General features: G+C 41.0%; 2 protein-coding genes across 7 annotated transcripts; both read left to right on the top strand.

The window, feature by feature from the left end:
* Positions 1 to 309: 309 nt before the first annotated feature.
* mbd1b (methyl-CpG binding domain protein 1b) lies at positions 310 to 8,885 on the top strand. Of its 6 annotated transcripts, none has more exons than XM_083668052.1 (17): positions 310 to 508; positions 2,067 to 2,782; positions 2,982 to 3,122; positions 3,253 to 3,388; positions 3,488 to 3,828; positions 4,026 to 4,108; positions 4,296 to 4,336; positions 4,547 to 4,690; positions 4,774 to 4,821; positions 4,956 to 4,976; positions 5,212 to 5,322; positions 5,723 to 5,887; positions 6,102 to 6,296; positions 6,438 to 6,518; positions 6,653 to 6,739; positions 6,938 to 7,084; positions 8,017 to 8,885. In XM_083668052.1, the coding sequence occupies exons 2-17, from the start codon at positions 2,304 to 2,306 to the stop codon at positions 8,491 to 8,493; spliced, it is 2,697 nt and encodes an 898-aa protein (XP_083524178.1). In that variant the 5' UTR covers positions 310 to 508; positions 2,067 to 2,303; the 3' UTR covers positions 8,494 to 8,885. The 6 variants fall into 6 exon arrangements, with proteins under 6 accessions (XP_083524178.1, XP_083524180.1, XP_083524179.1 ...); XM_083668054.1 differs by having other exon boundaries at positions 311 to 508; positions 3,000 to 3,122; positions 6,935 to 7,084; XM_083668053.1 differs by having other exon boundaries at positions 311 to 508; positions 2,988 to 3,122; positions 6,935 to 7,084.
* A 7,390-nt stretch (positions 8,886 to 16,275) lies between these two features.
* Positions 16,276 to 20,589, top strand: ccdc120b (coiled-coil domain containing 120b; the record flags this gene model as incomplete). The annotated part of the gene is made up of 9 exons (XM_083667741.1): positions 16,276 to 16,324; positions 16,826 to 16,956; positions 17,659 to 17,760; positions 17,850 to 17,970; positions 18,155 to 18,214; positions 18,570 to 18,726; positions 18,899 to 19,000; positions 19,315 to 20,352; positions 20,493 to 20,589. 9 exons carry the CDS (start codon positions 16,276 to 16,278, stop codon positions 20,587 to 20,589), a joined length of 1,857 nt encoding a protein of 618 aa, XP_083523867.1.
* Positions 20,590 to 23,976: the final 3,387 nt, after the last annotated feature.

Here is a 23,976-nt window from a genome sequence, read left to right as displayed (position 1 = left end):
CTGTGCTTTTGATGTCACCTTCTGCCCCTTTCTGCTATGTGTTTGTGTCATCTGAACCTATTACTTAAATTTAGATCAGTGGTCTGAACCAAATAGGATGGACCCATGCATGCACATAAGCATGACATAATAATGATGTTGAGGCTACTGGAGAAAGTATGAGGAAGGAAGCTGTCAAGGCACAACTCAAGGACAGCAGTCTCAATTGTTAGAAACTTGATTCCTCCTGTCCTCTCCCCCGTCCTCCAGTGGCCTTCTCAAAAAGCATTGGAGAAGATCTGAGTGGAGGAACCTCGATCGTCTCCTCCAATGCGCTTTAAGTAGGAAGAGAATTGAAGACGGAGGAAAGGACACGAGGAATTGAGTTTCTAACAATTGAGAAGGCATGAACCAGCAGGTGATGGTGAAGAAAAAAAAAAACAGTTGTTATGGTCGCTTGTGTGTGTTCTTCGGGCTACCGTAGTTTCCGGTTACTATGCGAAAACCTAAGTGGCGAAACTAAGCAACGGTCAGTGAATATAGCTAGCTAAAATGGACTGTATTATGCTGTTTTAAGAGCATTGTTGTTGTTTAAGTGCATCACAGCTATATGTAACTCAAAGCAAGCGGTAATACGTTGTCTTGTTGAATGGTAGCTGACGCGTCGGTTAGGTCGCTTCTAATGCTAGCTAGCTATTAAGTTAATGCTATTTAGTAATGGCTATTCTGCGTCTGCTATTAGCAGTACGCTATACATTGACAGCAACGCAGGCTAGACTATTTGATACGAGATGTACAACTAGTTAGCTAGCTTGCCTGATATGTTTACCATGATCGTGAAACAAACTAAACAGAGGTGGTTAGCCACTAGCTAACGTAAGCTAACAAGCTTTGTCAAGTCAAGACGTGCGAAAGTGGCCCAATAACGTACTTCTGCAAATGTCTTACTGTAGTGTAGTCGTTAGATGACAGGTGTTATTAGTGTAGACATATCCCTCTCGTGTAGCTAGTTAGCTAGCTATAGACATGTGTTGGTGATACAGTTCTGTACTTACAGAGTAGCACAATTACATCAGTTTGAAGTTTCTTAAACTGTGCGTTGTTTTCATTTATGACTTAAGTCTGCATGATTTGCGGACGAGAGCGAGGGTTATGCTTCTTGTTTTGAGAGCTAGCGCCGCTTCTTTTAGCTACAGTGATTCTAGCATATGTTTCAACCAATGAAAATCGCTCAATAACCAGTTATGTATGGAATGCTTCCCCGTCTCAAAACCTACATTTCAAGTCAACACGTTAAATAAACGATCCAAATGATGTATAATGCTTAATGGATCGCAGACAGTTATTGCATGCAAAGTATATGCAACCAAATACTAAACGTGAAATAGGGGTACTATGTATAAATAATGTTCTTTCTTATAAATGGTGAAAGCAATACAAATACCCTCCAATAAAATCTGACAATCTGTACTTTAACTTCATGTTAATTGTTTGATTGAAAAACAAGAATTTGGACCAGTTCAATTATGGCGAGAACACAGACAATAGACATAAAGAAAGATTATTTGCGAGAAGATATGACATGATTTTATCGCTCCATATGGGCTCATACTGGTGTGATTCATTGAGACATCATGATAGTGTGAGACTCTTTTTGTTTTTTGGGGGATTCTAATTGGCTCAGGGGAGAGAGTGAGTTTTTATGGTTGAGTGAGTCCGTCCTGGTCCAAGAGAGCAAGCGAGCAGAAGGACCATGATCTTGCTCTTGCCTTTCTATTATTTCCCCATGAAAATAATAGAAAAAGTAAGGGCAGAGTCTTGATATTAAACTATGACTTTTCTTGCTGTCCATAGGACTTGCATAGAGGAGGATGCTATCTGGCTTATACTATCCAGGCTGTCAGTCATGATTCAAGTCATATCAATATCACTCGATTTAGTACATTGATTGATGATGAAGATATATGGATGAATTGCATTAGCTGTGTTAGACAATCATGTGAATCACTAGCTAATAGCTACAGTATTTCTCATAGAGAGATATGTTCTATAGGTTGTCCCTAACATACATTTTCTCTCATTACTAGGTTCTACTATATGAATGGGAAAACCAGAAGTATCGAAGTCCTGCTGAAATAACTGTGAAATCTACATGTGACAACATGTGACTTTTGCCTGTATTACCATTGTGCCCTACTGGATGTTGTGAGTGCTCCTTATTGTTATAGCCAATGCTAAGGCAATGTAATTTTGAACTTGGAAGAGTGTGAATATCCAAAATATCATTGAGCCTTATGGCTTCATGAATGTGAAGAGGCCCAAATATGAATGAAGGACTGCTGGAAATCCCAACATCGGGCATAGGGCCACAGGAGGATGAAATGGAGATAGATGGAGACGTGAACAAACCTTCAGTTGATGCACTTCCAGTGGAGAGGACTGCTATCAGGGGCAATGGTGTGGAGAGGATCTCTGAGGTGGTATCTCCACTGGAGGCTCTGGCTCCCTCAGACAGCCCTGTAAATACTCAGGATGAAGCCACTCCTGTGAAATATGGTCGTGGGGAGACCAGGATGGACCCAGGAGGAGCTACTGAGGAGCCTCCTGTGGACTGGTTTGAGCCTCTAGAAGATGATGATGATGATGATGATGAAAATGACGCACATAGCTGGGACTTCTCTATTGGGGAGAGACGCATTAATGGCCGACGGGAGGCAGAAGAGGAGAGTCTTGCAGGGGAGAGTGAAAAGAGTGGGAGCGTGGCAGGCAGTGAGAAGAACTTCAAGAAGAGGGCTAATATCCAGTATGTTGGTATTGTTTATTGTTGGCCATGTTCATAGTACCAAATATCAATGATGTGACTTCTAACCATACTGTATACTGGTCATTCTGTAGCAAATGGTTACTCTTAGTAGATAGTCTTTTGATGTCTGTCATATCTTATTTGTAATTCTGTTGTTCCGCTATGCTTTCCTAATGATTCAGTATTTATCTCATGTCAGTTTTAGTTTGTCACGTAGGAAAAAAACAAAGCCTGAAGAGGGATGGGAGGAATGGCCAGTACTTGGAGAGGGGTGGATGCGCAAAGCAGTCGTTCGTCGTTCGGGTTCCAGTGTCGGCCAGAAAGACGTTTATTACATGAGGTAAAAACTGGTGGCATACGTTATCTGATATTTTTAGACCAATGGTTAGTGCAGATTTCTGACAACTGATATCATCATATCATCTCAATCTGAATGGCACAAATTTTCCTCCAACCTTTGTCCTTTGTAGTCCGACGGGGGAGCGTGTGAGAAGTAGAGTTGAACTTTCCAAAAACCTGGGAGGAACTCTTGACATGTCAATGTTTGAGTACAAATCAGGGGTGTTTGTAGATGGCCAACACAAACCCCTACGTGGGAGAAGGAAGGTAATAAAAAAAGCTCACAGGACTATTATATCTTTTCGCCACTTAGAAAATGTACTTTATTTTCTAACAACCTCCCACTTCTTCCCCAATCAATCTTAGAAAGTGATAAGGGAACATTCTCCCTCGGTGGATGGTGGCTTTTCTTCTGAGTCCAGCTGGATTGACAAAGGGGACCGGGCAGACAGTCCTGACTCCCACCACAGAATTACCCCAGGCCAGATTCTCAAACCCAACCACAGGAGCTTGTCCCCTCTGAGTCCCAGCTCCATGGGCAAACCAGGCAGTGACCCCCACCTCTTACCGGCTAGTCCAACCCCTGTCGCTCACAGCCACCATGATGCAGATGGCTTGAGGCACAATGCAACTAAACTGCCATGGAGCCCTACATCAAGGCCACCGTCCTCCATCAATGGGAAGGCTAGTTCAGAGACCTGCATTTGGTTAGTCAACTCCCATATTCCTACAGTATGTAATCACCTTTATCATTGTATGCAATCACTGTTTCCTCTGGTGTGTTTCTCAGACATAACCTTTAAGGGCACATGATGTGATTCTACCTTTTTAGAGTTGTTTGTGTTGAGCGGATGATGCATGTCGATGTATCATTATTGAATTTATCTTACTTACTCTGTTTCAGCATATGTTCCGAGTGTGGTATTTCATATACAGGCTCGGAGTCTGAAAGACAAAGAAAGAAATCCTGTTGTCCTAAATGCAGGGGTATGTAAACTTTTGGTCAATCTTAGAAGGTCACAAATCTATGTGCAATTACCTATCAAAAGGAACTAAATGATAATAGCTAGTGTCTTTTCAATTAAAAGTAAAAACATGATTATGTTGAGGTGCCTCTTTTTACTGTGTATGAAATGACCATTTAAAATGTGTTACCTATCTTTCATACCTTTAGCCAAGAGTCCAGTGGATAATCGAAAAATTACCTTCAGAAAGGTAAATGGACATCACCTGACTGACGTCTCCTGCTATAATTGTTCTGTATTAGAAATGCTCATGCTCCTCAAGTCCCCTGTGTCCATTGACGAGTTCATGATTATTTAATAATGGTGGACTTGAGTGGAGGGGAATACTGTTAATTGTGGTCTGATTTTTTATTTTTTTTATTTTATTTATTTATTTTTATTTATTTTTTTACTGCCGTAGTGGCTTCCCTGTGGTCAGTGTATGGCTTGCCTCACCACAGAGGATTGTGGGATGTGTGCCAGCTGCAGAAATGGGATGCTGAACCCTGACTCTCGAAAACCTGTCCGCTGCCGGAAACGCAAATGTTTATGCCCCATCCGCAAGGTACACACTAGTAGAAAAGAGCAGGAGAGAGAGAAAAAGATTGTTCAGTATGTATTAAACATTTTTTTTTTAATGTATTTCAGCACAAACCCGATGTTCCCCAAGTGTTTGAGCCCATGATGAATTTTCAGGTAAACAGACTAACACTCCAGTAACTGTGGTTTGTCTCTCACTGCTGAATATTTCCATGTATACTGTAGGCTAAGTCCAGACATGAACATTGCCAGCATTACCAATCACTTGTATTTTTCTTATTTTGTTACAGAATGAACGTGTGGAATCACAGGTAATATTACCCAACCTTCAACTTCAGCTCCAATTCTTACCTACTATTAGGAGCTTTTGTTTTTGTCAAATGATAAAGTTATTATGGTATCTATCTTCCCTGATGGAGCCATTCTTTGATCATTATACAACTTCTAAAATATTAATTAAATACATGCAAACAATGAAGCTAAATGAATACATACTCAAGGAGAGGCCAGGACAGGTAAACTATATCACTCTCATTCTTCCATCAGAACTCCAGTCATCAAAACAGTGACACTGAGGACTTCTCAATGTGTGTGGATGGTGAAGATGAAGATGATGATTTTGACTTAGATTTTGATGGTGATGATGATGAATATGAGGTGAGTCTTGGCATGCATTTTCTAGAAAACCAGACCCTCCCCCAAATCAAACTGATTTTGTCTTGCATCCAATGTGGAGCAAGGCCAAGGTGCCCCCTGCTGGCCCTTCAAATTCTGCACTATCTGCTCCTCAAAGGGTGATTTCTTGCTTAAATCGGTCACAGCCTGGGTCAATGAGCCTCTCCAGATCTGTATCCTTGATATACAGAAATAGGTGTCATCTAATTATTGTCGGTTAATAATATATGCCATTTAGATGACACTTTTATCCAAAGTGACTTACATTGTAGTGAGTGCATACACAGGACACACAGAGGTTGTTATCGTTTTTTGAAAAAGATTGTATTCTTTTGCACCTTCCTCATTATTTCACATTGTCTCTGTTCATTGTGTCTTTCAGGCCTGGGCTAAGAAACGTAAACGGCGTTCCTGTGGGAAGTGTGATGCCTGTCTCTGTAGGAAGGACTGTGGCACTTGTGATTTCTGCATAGACAAGCCAAAGTTTGGAGGCAGCAATAAGAAGAGACAGAAGTGTCGTCTACGTCAGTGTCGGAGACAAGCCATGGTGAGGGTTGAAAAAGCACCATTGTTGATATGATTGTACAAGCATTTGATGTGATTTTTAGGAGTAATTTTAGAATGTCCTTGTATGCATTCATATTGATAATATGTTCATGGTGTTTTTCAATTCATAAATACCCACATATGTAATAATTACATGAACAGCCTCTTAACAAAGTTTCCAACGGCGCTCTTATGTGTATGTATGTGTTTGACAGAGACACTTGTTGCCCTTTCAGTTGGGTCAGACTGAGTTTGGGACCCAAGAGGGGGGGGTGCAGGATGGCAGGCAAAAACCTCAGTATACATACAGTCGCAAAACAACCCCAAGGAAAAGTAAAGCAGTGCCGATTGACATGGAGTTCACTGATGATGAGGAAGAGGAGGAAGAGGATGAGCGTTCCATGGGAACAGTGAGTTGCCCAATATGACAGGGAATTGCAGAGCAGGGAAAGTGAAATGCTCACAAGTTGAGCTAGCTAGCATTGTGGTCCCATCTCAATGTTAGGTGATTTGGATTTCCTCTCCCTTTCTGATGTTTGTTATTGTTGTAGGGACTCTGGGGCTCTCAACAGACCAGCAGTAGCAAACCCTATCATGAGATGCACTTTGGAAACCACCAACCGAGAGTCCAGGTTAGATTCGAACTATTATTTCAACAAGATATGCTATTTTTTCTCTCCCTTTTTTATCTATCAGTCTTAGAGAGATCCACTTTTCCTAAACCACTTGCCCCGCCCCGCCCCTCTCCCCCCTGCCCATTTTCCAGGCGACAAGAGAAAGTGTGGAACCATTCCAGAGGAACGGGCTTCCTGAGAGCATCCCCAATACCAGCAACCATTCAATTTCTCCAGCAGTGAGTCACACCTCTCTCTCACAGCATTCTCTATGCCTCAAGATTCCTCAACCTTGTAATGTTTCATTGTAGAATAAAAGCACAATGTAGGAGGTTGGTACTAGTAATTGTTTGACATGTTGCCTGTGTACTACTCTGCTGTATTTACCTTTGAACATTTGGAGTAATGGTGTATTTTTCTTTCTCATTGCTCAGCAGTCAGACACTGTGTTCAGAAAGGCTGACTCTCTTGTGAGATTGACAGACTGCAGACTGAGTGGAGGGGATGGAGCAAGACTAGTCGTGGACCAGGAAGTAGACATGCACTCTAGAAAGCCGGAGGTGGAGGAGGAGGTCACACCTATGGTAAATGAGTAACTCATACCCTGTTGCATTGCTGGGCCTTTGAACCATTATTATTCATAATATTAACTAGTCAATTGCCTAAATGACCAGTGTTCAATTTTCCAATACTTTTGGAGCCCTGAAATAGGGGGAGTATGTTTAAAAAAAAAAAAAAAAAACTATACTTTGTAAATAGTGGACCCAATCTGAAAGAAACCCCATTGAATTAAAGCTAAGAATCTCTCCTTTGACCCCATATTAATTGTTTGATTTCAAATCCGTATAGAGCTAAAAGAAGACCAAATGCTTCCTCTTTCCAATACTTATGGTGTGCACTGTATTATCAAATTAGACCTAAACACAATATTGCACATCATTTGACTCTGAAATACATAGCTCACTTCAATACATTACCAATACCACCGAAGATACAGGGAAAACCCCTTAGGCCTATATAAAATAATTTGTGCCTCTTTAATCTGTCATTGTGAATCTTCAGACAGTCACATTTGATAGACCTTTTGCACAATGCATTGCATAGGCCTACCTTTCTCTGTCACACCATAGCTATGCAGCCATTCAGAGATGATGGCTTGGATGGGGAAATTATATCTTCTCCTGTCCTGGATAGTAGCCTATTTTCCTATCCAGTTCCCAATCCTGCTATGATGTAAAATCCTGACTCCTGTCTCAATGAAAATTCCTGTATATATGCTGTTATCCATAGGGTGCGTTTTTATAACACTTCTCGCACTTACTCGCACATACTGCTAAAACATTTCTCCAGCTTTTCCGCTATTTTGAGCTCTGCAGCTGTCGTGTAGTAGAAGCGAAAATGGGTATTTGAAAGTTCACACTTGTGTGCCGATAAGGAACGGGGTCTCAATACATGACCCTAGTTCAAATGGACTTGAGCTCAACAAGAATTCTTCCCTTTATGCGATTCTGTTTAGATCACTCAGATCTTCAGTCTGGCTGACAGCACGGCGAGCACCACTGGGATGGACCAGGACCAAGGACTGATGCAGCTGTTAGAGAACCTGAGGACTTCAGCTCTCCCCATCCTCTGGTTTGCTATCATGGTGGAGGGCCCGCGGCTACAGCTGGTGCAGTGCTCCAAGCTGTCCGCCATGACGGACACAATCCTGCATATTGACCCAGGCTTTTACTATCAGATCACTGTGCAGGGACAGCCAGTGCTCCTCACTCACCCGCTATATGAACTTCACCCACCCCGCCTGAACTGTGTGACCCATGTGGTGACCCTGCTCCTGGATCTGGAGAGGTACAGGGTATGCCAGGGGGTCCACATTAAGGAGCCACCAATCATCCAGGCACCACTAATCTGTGAGCGGGCGTCCACCTGTGACTTCCTGGTACGGAAACATGTAGAGTGCTGTGACAAGTGCAATTCCTTGACCTGCGAGTAGAAGCACAAACATTTTAAGCATCTCCAAGACTTAACAGGAGAAAGCTACAACCACAGTAAAGATCATCAGGCCTTTTTTGGGGATAATCAACCTGAACTTTTACTCGTTTACCTCTGGACTACAGTGATATTATTACATGGTGGCTCACCAAAGGTTTTCCAGGATCACTCATGTTGTGATCAGTCTGAGTGAGCAGATACATTTTGTGTTAATCCAATTTATACTCAGATGTTTTGGCTATTTCATTGGGTAAAGGTTTTTTTCACACTTCAATGTACACTGTTCTCAATGCACACAAATTGTTGTGAACACTTTTGTTAAGTAATGGAGAAAAGGGATGTTTTAATACCCATTTCCTAAGTCTCTGTCTTGAAAATAAATGTGCAAATCCAGACAGTTTAAAGCCTGCTATTTTTTTTTTTTTTTCAATAGCCTTTTCACTTTTCAGGTTGACTTTAGTACAGCTAGAACATATAATTCAGCTGCTCACTGACACCAAACACCTGAGCTGCTTCAGTGTCCTGCTAGGGTTTCTAATGTGCAGTACTCTCTCATGTGCAGGGTCACAGTGCCTCAAATGTTCCTCTTGTAGATAAGCTACTGATTCCTATGATGTAGTAACTGACCTAGAAACATTTTATTTTATTTCAGTTTGAATTATTGACCATAGGCACATAAATAGTTTACCACTTGATAATTGAATTCTAATTATATTAACCAGCCTAGTAAATATGGGAAACAAAGGACTCATGCTGTCAGTCTTGGTGTGTGTCTTCTTGATTAAAGGAGCTACACATGAAATCTGTCTCACCTGTGGCCACAAGTTGAAATTGCAATTACACAAAATCAGCTATCCAGACCATTGAGATAAGATCCTGATGTGAATGATGATGATCTGAGACTATATGTGATGAACATGAAGCAGTAGCACTGTATTTCCTTTTCACTGTACAGCTGTTTTTAGACTTTTAGTATGAAAGCACTTAATTGCTAAGAGATCAAATATGTATATGTGTCTGTCTACTTATTGACATGGTCTTACATGAAGCTTGGTTTCTTCAAACTTTATCATATTTTTAAAACTCACTGCCATTGCTGTTGTATGTGAACATGAGACAATATTTTGTTGTAACTCTGATATGAAGCCTATGCAGATTGAACTTGTGGTATTGATTATAAATGTCAAGATACAGTATGTAAGCAAATACGGCATATCTGGTATCTCTCTAAATTACTACATTGATGTTGCGGTGTTTAGAAAATTGATTCACCCACCTTATATTCCTTTTGTAATTCAATATGTTTTCTCAAGAATTGTGTATACTGTGAAGAAACATGCATTTGTAAATATCTATTCTTCCAAACACAGACGTGATATTAGTAATTTTATGATGGAAATTGAATCGTAACCATTTTGCCTTTCAACTTTAAACGACTAGCCTACTAAATTGTAAGATAATTTATTAATTTAATTTCGAATTTTTGATAAATAGAATACAGTAGACGCATACAATCTTATTAGCAGTCCAATCACCTGGATAAACAAAGAACACTTGATTAAAAACTGCATTCAATGAGGGTCTTCCATTTTTGGTTTTCTTTATATTGCCTTGAGCACGTTTCCTATTTACCATATTAGGTGTGACCACGGGGTGTAAATTGATCACATTGAGAGCAGGCCTATACAGCACGCTACCGATTGGAAAAGCTAGGTGTTTGCTATACCGCAGATACCGATATATATTCTGAAACATGACAGTGAAAATGATTTGATGTGTAAGAAAAACTGCAATAAACGTACACATAGACTCAACGGGAAATATCTGATCCGGTCCATATGACAACCTTCTACCTTTGGAAAAACATTTTACGTTTGTTGAGATGCGCAAGGCTTCGACGCAAGGGAGGATGAGGTCTGTTGACGCGCGAGAAATGGGCAGCTGATGAATTTCAATCGGAATATGGATCCAGATAGGACAATCAGGGGATCGGCAAATTATAACTAATGATCTATTTCTTAATTATGATATTCTTGTCTAAGAACAACCACACATAGAGTTGTATTATTTCGTGGCTTTACAACATCGAATATAAATAGTCTATGGAGACCTCCGTACGCATCCGTCATATTCTCTCAGGGAAGGGGATTCTACAGTAGAGATCCACCTTTTGTACGTTATATGACATAAGCGTGAAATTTAAATCAGTGGAAATATTCTGCACAAAAATGCAGTAGCCTAAATGACACGTCTTTATTTATTTGCATTCCACGTCCTCGCCGTCACCGGGATCCATTTCAGGCAAGTAAAACATTCTGTTGCTGATATTTTTCTCACAGATAAAACAAAAACATGCTTTGGAAGTCTGCTCGGTCGAAAACATGCAATTATGGATGCTTTCCACCAATAAGCCTACTGTTTTTATCAGTCATATGTTTCTGTCTGCAGCATCTATGCAGATGCAAGCTGTAGGATAGGCTGTTGAATGTTGAATTAAGCCGGGTTTAATTCAACGGGAGACGGCCACATGTCTGTCCTACTCTTTGCATTAGAATGTAAAGAATTAGAATTAGAATTTTTACTGATTGAGGTGATTGAGGCATAACAAATATTTTATCCATGCAACATCACAGATCTTTTCTGTTTGTGTTGCGTATTTGTCTCACATGAGGCAATGTGTGTTACGCACCTTGCACATTTGAATGCCATAGCCTGTATATGAACTCAAGGAACACATTAGACTCTAAATGACTTACATATGAAAAGGTTTTTATTCTAAATTGCACAAGCAAAAATCTGTTAAGGTTCACTGACGTTGCCATACATGGGTGTCTCGTCTCCTATTGCATAGCTGCATGATATGGGGGCATTATACACAGGACCATTAATTAAAGACTTATTAATTACGCACACAACCATCAATGTTTTTATGATTTTGCATGTTCCAACAGTTATAGCACTGGTATTAAGAGCATTGTGAACAAATTCTTGAACAAGCATATCCAGAGCTGCCAGGATCTGAGAGACTTGTCTAAATGTGTACTCCCGGACAGTGCCTCAGGCTAATTCACTGCTGGTGTCGCTTTGGTCTGTGTGGGAAACACTACTAAGGGGATTTTCCACATTGTGTCAGATATACATCCAAGTCAAATGTGGTTGTGAAAGAAGTAGCAGTAAAGCTTTACTCTCTTAGGTGAATATCATCTTTGAGTGAAATAGATTGGATGACTGCACTTTTTATCTGTAATAATGTGATTCCCAAGCTACATTGTAATTGTTAAATGTCACATTAGAAGCCACAGAATTGGAGCTTGCAAACACAGAGGACACACAACTAATAATTGTTTGTTGTACCAAAGAGTCACCATAGCTTTCATATCCCTCAAAAGCAGACAGACAGGATTTGAGCAGTTGGCTTGATACACCATGAAAATAGTTAGCTGCTGGACACACATGCAAGCATCACCAGGGCAGGGGTCACACCCATGCACAGATTCACTCAGACTCAGAAGAGGTGAAAGTTAATAATAGAATGGTACTCTGTACAGCCTACTGTACACAGAGCCATAGCGATACTGTAAGATGTATGTCTATGGCTTTACATTGAATTTTAACTTACAGCAAACACAACTACCACTGTGCTAGGGTGTTGAAATGACTGGGGCATGGAGAGGGTTTGGAATAAATACAAAAATCCCTTCAGGTGTTACAGAGCATGGGGAAACACAATAGTCATAATCTTCATGGACATTGGGGCCACATTTCATTCTTTATTGCTCTCTCCTCTCCCAGCCTACCTAACAGAAAAAGAAGTGGAGCAATCAGCAGATTGCTTTCACCTATGGAGATGGTCAAATCTGCAAATCTGCAAATGTGAGATGTCACGGGCAGAAGGAAGATTGCACATGTCCAGAATGGGAATACCAACAGTGGCTACAGGATTGGCCATCGTGTGCTAAGCTGCCCTTGGCTATGCTGATAAGCATGCTATAATCACTATTGGAGGGACGCACAGAGAGTGAGAAGAAATCATGTTTGAAAGTCACCTGAGCCTCCAAAAGCCCTCCACAGAGCCCAGCTAGTTCAGGTGGAGCTGGTTGAATGAGAGACAGACCGTAGTAAATCCTGAGGACTATATTAGGTTTATTTTCCTCCTAACCCCCAACATCAATACCATGTCCTATTAAAGACAGGTAAATGGTCTGCCTCTCACACCCCAAAATCATAAACACTGGAGCACCAATATTACTCTTTTAGATTTTTTAAAAACAAATTATCATCACCCTCATGCTCATCATTATCATCATCAGTGGGCACAGCTCCTGGCCGCAATGTGCTGCCTAATGCCAGGCTGATCATGCAAGAGAGAGCCAGACAGAGGTGTCTCAAAGTTCAGACACCTTAAGCTGTCAGTTTAGAGGTGGCCTCACCCTTTCATGCTGTTCTCCAAGAATAGTCCATACCCAACTGTTACTATTGTTATTAAGAAAAGTGTTCAGAGTGGAGAACAATGTACCACAAACACTAAGGCAGCTACAGTAATTAAAACTGAGCAGGTAAATTAAGCAATGTGCAAGTAAGGAAGACCTTACTTCATTGTTTTCGTACAATGGACTTAGAAGTGTTTTAGTAAAGTGCAACATTGCATGATGGTGGGAGTGAAAGAGATGAATATTCAATCATTCATCAGCAATGCTCAAAAGTAAGAGACTCTTTTGACGCAGGTTTGAAACAGTCATAAATTAATTGGTTATTTAGTCCTTATGATTGTCTGGGAGAGCCTATCTGTCTGTTGAGGTTTGTTTAGAATTTGTGAGTTCATGACAGGAGCAGCTGTTTAAACACTGGTTGTAGTCGGGTGTGTCACTGAGCCTCACCTGTCCCCACATGAGTTGAGGAAACATTTGAGCTGCTCTTTACTGGGTGTCCAATGTTGTCTTGGTACTAGTTTGTTTTAAAAGAACATTCATAAACATCATGGCTATCAAACTGAGTGTAAGGCAAGGACCTCTGCCGCGATGACATTTCAAATGTTAAGCAAAACAAATGTTAAAAGTTTTAGTAACATGATTTGACTAACTGTTCAAATAAATGGCTTGTGCAACATTAAAGGCAGCCTTTTATTGAAATTGACATTTTACATTTGGTTGGAATAATTGTTAATGGTCTATGGAGGACACCTTGAACTGCTAGATTATACGATTTCATTTGACAAAACTATATGTTTTATTAACTATATATTATTGCAGTTCCTTGAGTGGACATGGTTAGCCGAGAGTCTGCTAGCCTGCCTTGCAGCCTTGACTGTGTAGCCCGCTGGACTTGAATATTAAATTGTCTTACTGATTTGCATGCATGATGGAAGCTGCACAGGGGCTGCCGACACTCACTGTACAGCTCATGTTTTAATCAACATGTTTCCCTCCACCACTATCTCTGTCTCATCACCACACTCACCCCCCTTGCATGTGTGAAGTCTCCATATATTTTGTATTATGTTGCTATCTTGCAGAGTTGCCTCGTCATGTTGACATACTCATTTGTTTTTTCTTGATCATCCTCATGCTCTCACATAAGTTTGACTTTGGAATGTGACGTAGTGCTGTATTGTTGTACCCATAGAAATAGAATGAGTTGTCCCTATGCCTTTGCTCACCAGATGTTGCAGTAACACTTACTCACTCCATCAGACCAGCAGCCCTCTCAGGTGTGTGGTATTTGCAATTAGATTCAGAGGGTGATGCGGTAATAGACAAGTTTTATTATAGACGTCAGTTCCCTCACTTTTCTCATCCTCTTGCCATGTTTTCCTTCATTATTTATAAAAAAACATACACAACTGATTTTGGAAAGGTAAACTCTACACAGCCTTGTTGTGGAAAGTATTTGTTTAGTTTATGCAGAGGAAAACATTCATGGATGTCTTGGCTGCCTTTTAGCTCCAGTCATCCCCTCACCCTTCAAGAAGACACACAACTGTTCCTGCCTGTCTCCCCGTCCCTCCTCCCTCCTTCAATAACAAGCTCCTTAAAAACCTATTTGAATGGCACATTGTTTAGAATTAAGACAGTATTTTGTAACACCCCTTTCAAAAACGTGTCCTCTTTAATGAAGGCAAAGTCAGTAGTTAAAGAATGTGATCATTGATTGGCTTGGACTGGAGTGGGTTCTGTGATGAAGGGCTTTGTCTGACCATCAGTTGGCTGCAGTGAATCATTACTGTGACAGTTGTTTGCTTTAAAGGCTCCCCTTTGTCTGTCAATGGGAGATCACACAGTGACTCACTAGAGCAAACATGACCGGTTAATTTCCAAGACTACCATGTGAACTGAGTATGCTCCCGTGTGAACTGAGCATCACATTGCAATTTATTTGATTGAAGGGATGCTTTGGTTGCCCTGGACACTTTTATTTTTTTCCCAGCAGAATGTTATGTTAAAAGACAAGTCGTGAATAATTATTTATTTTTTTATGATGAAGTGTTGTTTGCAACGCACTTTAACATTGTATTTGCCCATGAGGAATTCTGTGTGGATGTGTGTGTGTATTGTTCTGAGTAGAAGTGTTCTATTATGTAGCAGACAGCAAGAAGTTATTTGTTCATGGCAGAGATTTTTGAGTCTGAGAGAGGGAGTTTTAGAGTTGCATGCCCCTTGCAATATGAGGGAAAAAGGCTTGATTTGGACCAAACTATCATGGAATGTGAAATAATACCACTTGTATACTTGACAGAATTGTTAGGAGATGAGCCTAAAGAGCAATTTTCTGAAAATGATAGGGGCTTCTTGTGGGCCATGCCTTGTTCCTGGGTTGTGGCTTTGGACAGTGGTTTTATCAAGTACAAGAACATTCTGAAGACGTGTTAGGGAAGCACTACAAGAATGTAGAATGCTGATTTTACGGATGCGGATATTGTGTTGGAGAGAAAAGATCATCAAAATATCTTGTTTCTCACTTTCATTGCAAGGCCAATCTGTTACTTTGTGTTGATTATGTACCTTTGTGCAATTGAGACATGAAACACAGTGGGGTTTAGGTTTCCCTCCATCTGTTCTTCTCCATACATTATTGATACTGTTCCTCTCTCACTCATCGTTGCAATTTAATTGGAGGCGTAAAATGTTAATTTGAGAAAGATTTAAACCTTTAAGACCTGTTCACCTATGTTGGGCTGAAATAAATTGGGCTGAAATGAATTGATCCTACTGTAGCCTGGTGAGTCACTTGCTAGTATCACAGTTGGACTACTGTATCATGTAAAGTTATAGGTGTAAACCTCGATTACAGTCGGCTACATTTACTGTCCTATGTTATTATTACGCTGTTAGTACATGCCTAACATGAGTGATAAGGATAGGCTTGTCTTCACACAAACACAATACACTTCCAGATGATATTTTACATCAATGATAGTCCTACTCAGGTTCTGTTGTTTAGAAAATGGAAATAAAAGGTATCTGTCTCTGTTTCAGGATTCAGCAGTAGACGGGTGAAGAGAGGCGCAGTGCCACCCCCTAGTGGTGGCAGGGATTACTTCAGTGTTAGGGACCAAAGTTCGAGAGACACTGCTGCAGATTTCTTCCTGGCTAGCTGAAAATGAAACCCTTGAATCTGAACCTCCTCAGAATACATGACTGGAACTTCAAGGTTAGAATGCAATGTCAAGTCCATATTGTGCTCAAGATGTGGCCCATTTGTGTTCTTCAACCATAACATTTCTCCCAGCAGGTAATGTTTTGACTGGCTGGAGGTTTGAGTTACAAGGCCTCAGGAATCACACCACATGGAGGTCAAAGGTCGCCTTATCACATCCATGGGTTTGGGGGCTCCAGGTGAGTCTGGAAACCCCAATCAATTTGATTTTGGGAGCCAGTTCCTTCATACACTTGGTCTATTTTGTACCAAAGTACTAAAATTCACACTGGTTACAGTATATGTCTGTACAAGCATCAGATTGTTTGTAAATTAACTCTGGCTTGATTATCCTGACAGTTCTATTTGTGTTACCCTCTGGGGAACTGCCAACTGGTGGGATACTGTATGTGCGAAAGACTAATGGTTGGCACACATACAGCTGAATTATAATATTATCCCACCAATGAGTGTCTGCTGACATCATACAGTTGAATAAAGAAAATATTATATCAAGAGAGTTAACATATTCTTTCCTTGAATGAGATCTAAAAATGATTGTTTAGTGCATTTTTTAGGACTTTATATATTCATACATTCACTGAAATGAGTGCCTTGAGTCTCGGTTTTATCATAAATGTTTGATGTATTTGTTGTTTTGTGTCTTAGATTAATGTTTTTCTGTATTTTTGTGTGTGCAGATGTTCAAGGCTGTCAGGACAGCAAGCTGCAAGCAGAGCGCGTCTCAGCGCTGCAGGAGAGGAAGCAGCTCCTGGAGGCTCTCCTGAACAGTCGAGTGGGAGAGCTGAGACAAGTCTGTCTGCTTGAGGCGGTCAGTTGCTTTCCCTTATCTCTTGATCTCAGTATGGCTTAGAGTAGACGGGTATTGGTCCACAGCTTTGCGAGAGGTACTGATTATTGAAAAGCACAAACATGTCTGCGTGAGTATGTAGTTTTAATCTTTTAAATTACAGACCAGTTTACATTTTAAAGTCCCTGTAAACCAGAACTATCTGAAACAGTAAATCACAGGCTCACAGAGATGAAAAGAAGAATGTTTGGCTACTTCTTTTTTTACATAGCTGCGATAATCAAGGAAAATGTGCAGCATATCAATGTTTGCTTGATTTCACCAGAGACAGAGACAGAAATACCAGGCAGCAGCTCCAGCTTTTCACTGACAGCTGTTAGGGCTAGGGTTAGTCACACACCCCTCCTGCTTTCACTTACTCTATACAATAGGGTTATTTATGCATTTAGATGCACTCTATGTACTGTATATAAATCAGTTGATTTTTAGTTTCGATGCAGATCCATTTCAATAACATTACTCTGATAACAAAAATTGTGGGTTTTATTATGATGGTTATATTAGTTTAAGCACATCTATTTTAGCACAATTAACTATCTAAAGTAAAAAACGACAGGCTTGAGACTAGCAGTTAACTGTTTATTAGGTTTGTTATTATTACTGCATGATCTAACGTTTTCCTTCATGGCAGTGATAATTTTGTTGCATGAATGTCCTCTGCAGGAGCTGACAGGGAAGCTCCCTCGCTCTTTTCCCCTGGAGACAGGAGAGAGACCCCCCCTGGTACAGCGCAGGGCTGGACTGGCCACCAACACGAAAGGAGAGGTAATAGTCCAATAAGATTATATCAGAGCAGCTGACGCTGTGGTACGTGTGTTGTCAACTCATGGCTGACTGTGTTATGGTTCGTGTAGGATGAGATATGCCAGAGAAGGCAGATGAAAGCACTGTTCACTGGTGCTCTGTACAGACACTCAGAATCAGACAGAAATGTCCCAAACAGCAAGAGGACTGTCCACCGGGGATGCCACACGGGTAAGTCAGTAGTGCACCACAACCTATTTTGTACAACACATTATTTAGAACAAGCACAAGTAAATCTAACATAGGTAAAGACTTTATACTCAATGTTTCATCCATTGAGAGATCTGTGGGGTCTAACAAAGAATATGATGTTTATCTGCTGTGAGAAAGAGAGCCTGTGTTTATTCTTTTCCAGAGGACACTGTGATGTCAGAGAGTACTAGCTCCATGTCAGATTCAACATCCCATGACAATGGTGAGTCAGCTAGATCTGCAAATACACTCTCTCTGCTGCTGTTTCAACTTCACTGTGAAGTTACTCTGTCTGTTCCTTTTGTACATCACAGGCTTGCCAAATACTGCAAATGCCATTATTCTGTTAGAGGCCACTGAGATGTGATTTTCTTCTTCTGCGCACATTCATCGTTTATAATTCACAGTGACTGGATGGCAGATCACAATTTGGTTCACAAAATGATGCAGAATCAGATTTGTCCTGTCACATGGCTGCCTGCTTACTGTCATGAAAGAGAATGAGCTTTTTATTCTGTTGTCAACTGTGTGAGTGAGTTACATACTGTAGAAAACCCCCCATGGTCTACTTCCCACAGAGGAGTCCTCTCCCAGTGTTGCTGCAGACCACCGCTCCCTGTCTCAGCCCCGGCTGACCCTGGGCAGCCCTGACCACAGGGTCTGTAGGAAACTATCCCCTGTGGAAATCTACTATGAGATGAGGACGCGCCGCAACTCTGTCACCAGCTCCATTAGGTACTGTCAGTGAGTTTGAAACAGACAGACTCCTGCTCCTGTGTGTGTGTGTGTGTGTGTGTGTGTGTGTGTGTGTGTGTGTGTGTGTGTGTGTGTGTGTGTGTGTGCGCGCACATTTGCGTGTGTGTATATGTCCTCTTATGTCTAATACTATGCATTTATGTATTTATAGCCCAAGTCATTCTCTACCCAGAAGTTCATCTAATGTTGAAGGCAGAAGTGTTCCGGCTACACCCCTCCTGGCTCGAACGGCTCCCATCAGTGTTCATGTCAGGTACCGTTTCTCTGGTCCAATGCCTCTGCCTAATGCAGCACATCCACATGTCCCCACCCACTACACTGACAAAATGCCACAATGATTTATTTTGTGAGCAGTCAGAGACTTGATGTTGTGGTAGGATTAGTGCTGTATTGGCTAACTGCATGCTATTTTTAGGTGTCTGATATTCATAAAATGTCATAATGCACCGGATTTACGTTTATTATTCAAACATTGAAATTCTTTGGCATGAAATATCACAAAGTGTGATAATAATGTTTCATCTCCAATTTAGACTCTCTGCTGTTTGTTCTCTGTCTCTCCTTCAGATCAGATGTCTCTGGGGGGATTGCACTGAAGCAGTGGTCTGGCAGCCTGGATGTTCCACATATGGTGCCACTGGCCCAGGAGGGGTCCTCCTCGGACCGCAGAGGCTGCCCTTACAGTGCCCGTGCCCGACGCAGCAACAGCTCTGAGGCCCTGCTGGACCGCTCCAGTCTCCCTGAGGACCCCACCCTCAGAAACGGGATGCCCCCCAGGGGAGGGCCCTACAAGAGCTCTGAGACCCTCACTGACGGCAAACTTCGACACATTCACTTTGACAGCCCAGAGAGACACCTGGACAGCTCCACAGAGCAGGGTCAGATGCGTCTTTCCATGGGCGGCAGAGGGGCTGGGGGGGGTTACAATGAGCTTCTGATGGATTACATCTGGGGTAAGCAGCAAATGATGCATGTACAGCACCAGCTGTATCAGTCAACAGGGAGGATCTGGCAGGACATTTCCTCTCCGCGAGCCTCCACCGCTGCAGTGCCCCCTCACGCCAATGGCTTCTCCCACTCGCAGGTGCACCTGCCCAGCGCTGCTCCTCCCTACAGCCCCATGGTGATCCGGGGCTCAGAGGCTGAGCCACGCAGGGTCAAAGTCACCAGGACCAAGTCCTGTGGGCCCTTCATCCCCCTGCAGCAGCAACAGCAGGACACCATCCTGCTCTCTGCCTACGAGTCCCCCCACCCGGCCTCAAGCTCCACCACATCCTCCATCCCCAACCTGCACCCCTATCAGACTGAGCTGTCCAGCTCCTCGTTCAACCGCAGGCCCCCCCAGTTCTCCCTCCCCACCCCGGAGGACTCGACACGGAGCTTGCACAAAGCCCTGGCACTGGAGGGGCTCAGAGACTGGTACCTGAGGAATGCCCTCGGCTACACTCCCGCCACCTCAAAGGGGCATGATGCAGGAGTCTCTCGCCTCTCACACCCCCACCCTTTGGTGCACCAGGCCCAATCTATCCAAGGAGATCCACTCAACTTTCACAGGTCTCAGATCCCCCAGTCAGCCAGCTTCCATGGCCACCCACTGCATGGGAGGTAAGTATTGATCTACTTTGGGACGTTTGTTAGAGGCCCCCATTCACACAGGCGCACATCATGCTTCAATAGTGTGTCCCATTCCTTTGATTGCACTTGTTTGTTGAACTCTACATTGGTTTTCTTCCTCTCCATGACAGGTCAATGGAGTTCTCACTCTATCAGGAGCCCCTTCATCCTCAGATGCAAGAAGTGACTCCAAAGGAGCCCAGTGCTGACCCAGGCACTTTGGTCTAAAGTAGCAGAATAATACACACACACACACACACACACACACACACACACACACACACACACACACACACACACACACACAGGTCCGAACAATGTATACCAAGGAGCTGATATAACGTGACCTCAGAAGCTAAGAAAAACATTACAACCTCAGCAGAAAAAGACTGAACTAATTGAACTAACATGTAGCTGTAAAGTGCGTAAAGCCTTGCTGAATGTCCTCTATTATAATTGAACCCAGCGTATGACAACGTTTTGACCTTAGATCCAGCACTGAGAAGTTTAGATTTGCACTAGTGCTGACTAACTATCATTGGAGCATCTGAAAATGATATTGTTATACTGCAGTACTGTATACTGTATTCTATAATTCGACAAACTCAAGTAACAAAATCCTCCCTGTTTGCCCTGACAAATCTCCCACGGTATAATTTTTTACAGAATATAGTATATATACTAAATTACCATTTTGTATCTTCTGAGATATAAAGAACACTTATATGAAAGAGGAAATTTATTGCTCATTAGTCTTGTGATCTACAAAAATATGTTATATGAACTCATATCATCAAAACGTATTTAGAGACACCAGTGAATGTGTAAATGTACCTGTTAACATGAATATATAGATGACAATAACATATCTCATCTGCCCATCTTCCCATCAAAACATTTATTCATATCTCAACTGTACTTTCTATTTTTCATGTTTGTTAAATTAATGGGGACATACATTGAAATAGTGAAGACTGAGAAACAGGAGTGGCTCCATGTTTTAAAGAAAACTCAACCCTTTGTTATCGACTTTCATTCTCAATTCATTGTCAATATTCAATATTTTTCTACATTCAGTTGCAAGACATTGCCAGTGTCATACAGAGCACTTTATGAATGTCTTAAGCCTTAACCCCTTAAAAGCAAGCTTAAGCTGTAGCAAGGCAAAGAACACACAGAACTCAGTGAGAACTCTTCACGAGGAAAGAACACACAGAAACTATGAAAGGGTTAACACAGGGTTGTAACAACATGATATAGATTCTAGATGAATAAACCAATTTGGATCATTACAAAAACAGCAGATAATCCAATTTAAAAAAAGTTCCCTACTGAAGTGTTAACAGTTGAATGTGTAAAGAAGGAAAAAGGGGTCTAAATAGAAGGGGGCTACAGTATATGATAAGAGTGTTAATGTGATAATGGCATGAGCCGGTCTGATGTCAGAACACATACAGTGTGTGCAAGTATGAGATTTCATATTGTTTTGTTTCAAAAACACTTTTTTGTATTGATTTAGCCATTAATTGTTTTCATATGGTATATGTTTTTGAATGTTTCTGATCTATATGTACTTACTTTTGAAAAGCTTCCCATGATGTGCGTGTCTGTTCTTGTGTATCTAGAGTGCAAATAGAGGGACATAATTAACAAAAAAAAAGGGTTGGAAATTGTGTTATTTCTTCAAGAATAACTGAGAGCATTAACATGGTGTATTACTTTATTGATCATTGTGGTGCATCTGACAAAATGAATAAAATAAGGTAGTTTTTGTTAACCCTTTATGTCTCACTTGATGCTAACCATGGTCATACTGTACAGTGTCTCTCCACTGAAGAAAACAGATGTTTTAGACTCATGAATGTCATGTTTTTTTTACTATCTACAAGTTGTAGACGTTTTGAATGACTTTTTTTTGCTCATATACATCCTCATTGTGGATGTTTGAAATGTTGGTGTTTTCACATTCAATAGTTAGTGTGTGAAGTTCTTCCAGCTAGTAAAACCTGAAATCGATGACCAAACTGCTGTGCATTGGGGGTCGTAAAAGTATTTTTCAGGTGATGTTCTTATGTCTGTAAGTACTAAAAACATAAATTAATATATACATTTAGCTCTAAAGCTAATTTATTCAAACTATATATTGTATATTTATGAACTTATAACATTTTGTATATCTATTTGTGAAACACTACTGTACTGAAGCCCGTTCTATTCTCAGCACCAGCGGTGGTTGGTAACCTACATTTACAAGTGTGTACGCTATGAAAGTCCATACACCATAAACTGCAGAATGTAAACATAACTGCAGATGTCATTTTTGGAGACAGGCCGGATTGGTAGTTAAAGAGATGTTCCACTTTTAAAAAACATTTCCTGATATGTCCCTGGCTGTAGTTGATCAGCTCAGACATTTTTTAGTTTTTGCTTCCTGATATACTGAGTTGTCATTTTGGGCCCCAAGAATCCTCCTCTGAAGACTTTGTATGCATTATTTTTGAAAAGTGACTTTACTGCTGTAATCCACTTTAGCATGTTGTGACCCTGAACAGAATGCAAAAGTGTATTACAGCATAACAAAATGACTTTTCAAAAGAATAATGCAGACAATGTCTTCAGATAGGGATTCTGTCATATATTGTACTGTATGAGTTGGATTGGAGTGTCTGCAAGGTGTTTTGGATATTTCCAGAATGAATAGGGCTGTATGGGGCCAAAAATACAGCCTGGGTCGGCCAAACGAGGAAAACATTTTCAAGAAGTGGAATATCCCTTCACTTAACGCTCAATATGTGGACTGTTTCACCCCAAGGTTAACTAGTTTGCAAGCTATATATTTAAAGTAATTTATTTACCATTAATTAACAACCGCTTTGACCAGCAAACACTCCAAAAATGGGTGTGTCCAGTTATGTTTACATCCTGCAGTTCATGATTTATGGACTTTCATAGAGTATCACAAGGCTAACTTTTAGCAGAAATGCCTCAAATGAACTACATTGACATATTTCAGTTGTTTGAGACCTATTGCCTGATATTTAGAAGCTCTGCTGTTTTTCTCATCCCATTTCCCCTCCCATTAAATACATTTTAAAGGTGTGAGATGTATGATGTGTGAGGAGGGTGGTGCATTCATTTTTCAAATAAAGTACTAAATTCAATAGTCTCAACTGAAATCAATATTTTTATTTGTTTGTATTGTATACATGTTTGATCTCTTGCTGTTTAATTAATAGGAAAGGGTTTCTGGATCAAAATAAACAAAAAAACAAACAGATCTACCTGAATATCTCATAGCTCATACTTCTTCTAATTATTGGACTTGCAAAAAAAAATCTGACACTATGGAGCAATACATAAAAGATGGTCAGAGGGTAGCATATAGGCAGGATATAGGGTTGGAGGATAGATATAATAGTAGGTTGAGCCATAATAGGTTGAGCCGGTGTCGTGTCTGTATGTGTTCCCTTGTCAGATAGTGTTCCCCCTCTATTAATTGTGGTTTTAAGAGGTATGTATGGCACCTAATTGACGATGTCACTATTGCATTTATTCAAATTATTTAGTTCAGAACATTTTACACCAAAATTAATAAAGGATTTTGATTTGAATGAT

The sequence above is a fragment of the Argentina silus genome (assembly GCF_951799395.1).
Source record: "Argentina silus genome assembly, chromosome: 4".
Taxonomy (NCBI): Eukaryota; Metazoa; Chordata; class Actinopteri; order Argentiniformes; family Argentinidae; genus Argentina; species Argentina silus.
The sequence above is the reverse complement of the archived record's forward strand: the minus strand, read 5'-3'. Positions and strand labels throughout refer to the sequence as shown.

What these genes read in the sequence shown, in the direction of transcription:
- mbd1b (XM_083668051.1), top strand. Translation starts at nt 2,304, where the DNA reads ATGAATGAAGGACTGCTGGAAATCCCAACATCGGGCATAGGGCCACAG. An exon ending in AGTTCAGAGACCTGCATTTG is followed by an intron (nt 3,829 to 4,025) that starts GTTAGTCAACTC and finishes ACTCTGTTTCAG; the next exon opens with CATATGTTCCGAGTGTGGTA. An exon ending in GTTTATGCCCCATCCGCAAG is followed by an intron (nt 4,691 to 4,773) that starts GTACACACTAGT and finishes AATGTATTTCAG; the next exon opens with CACAAACCCGATGTTCCCCA.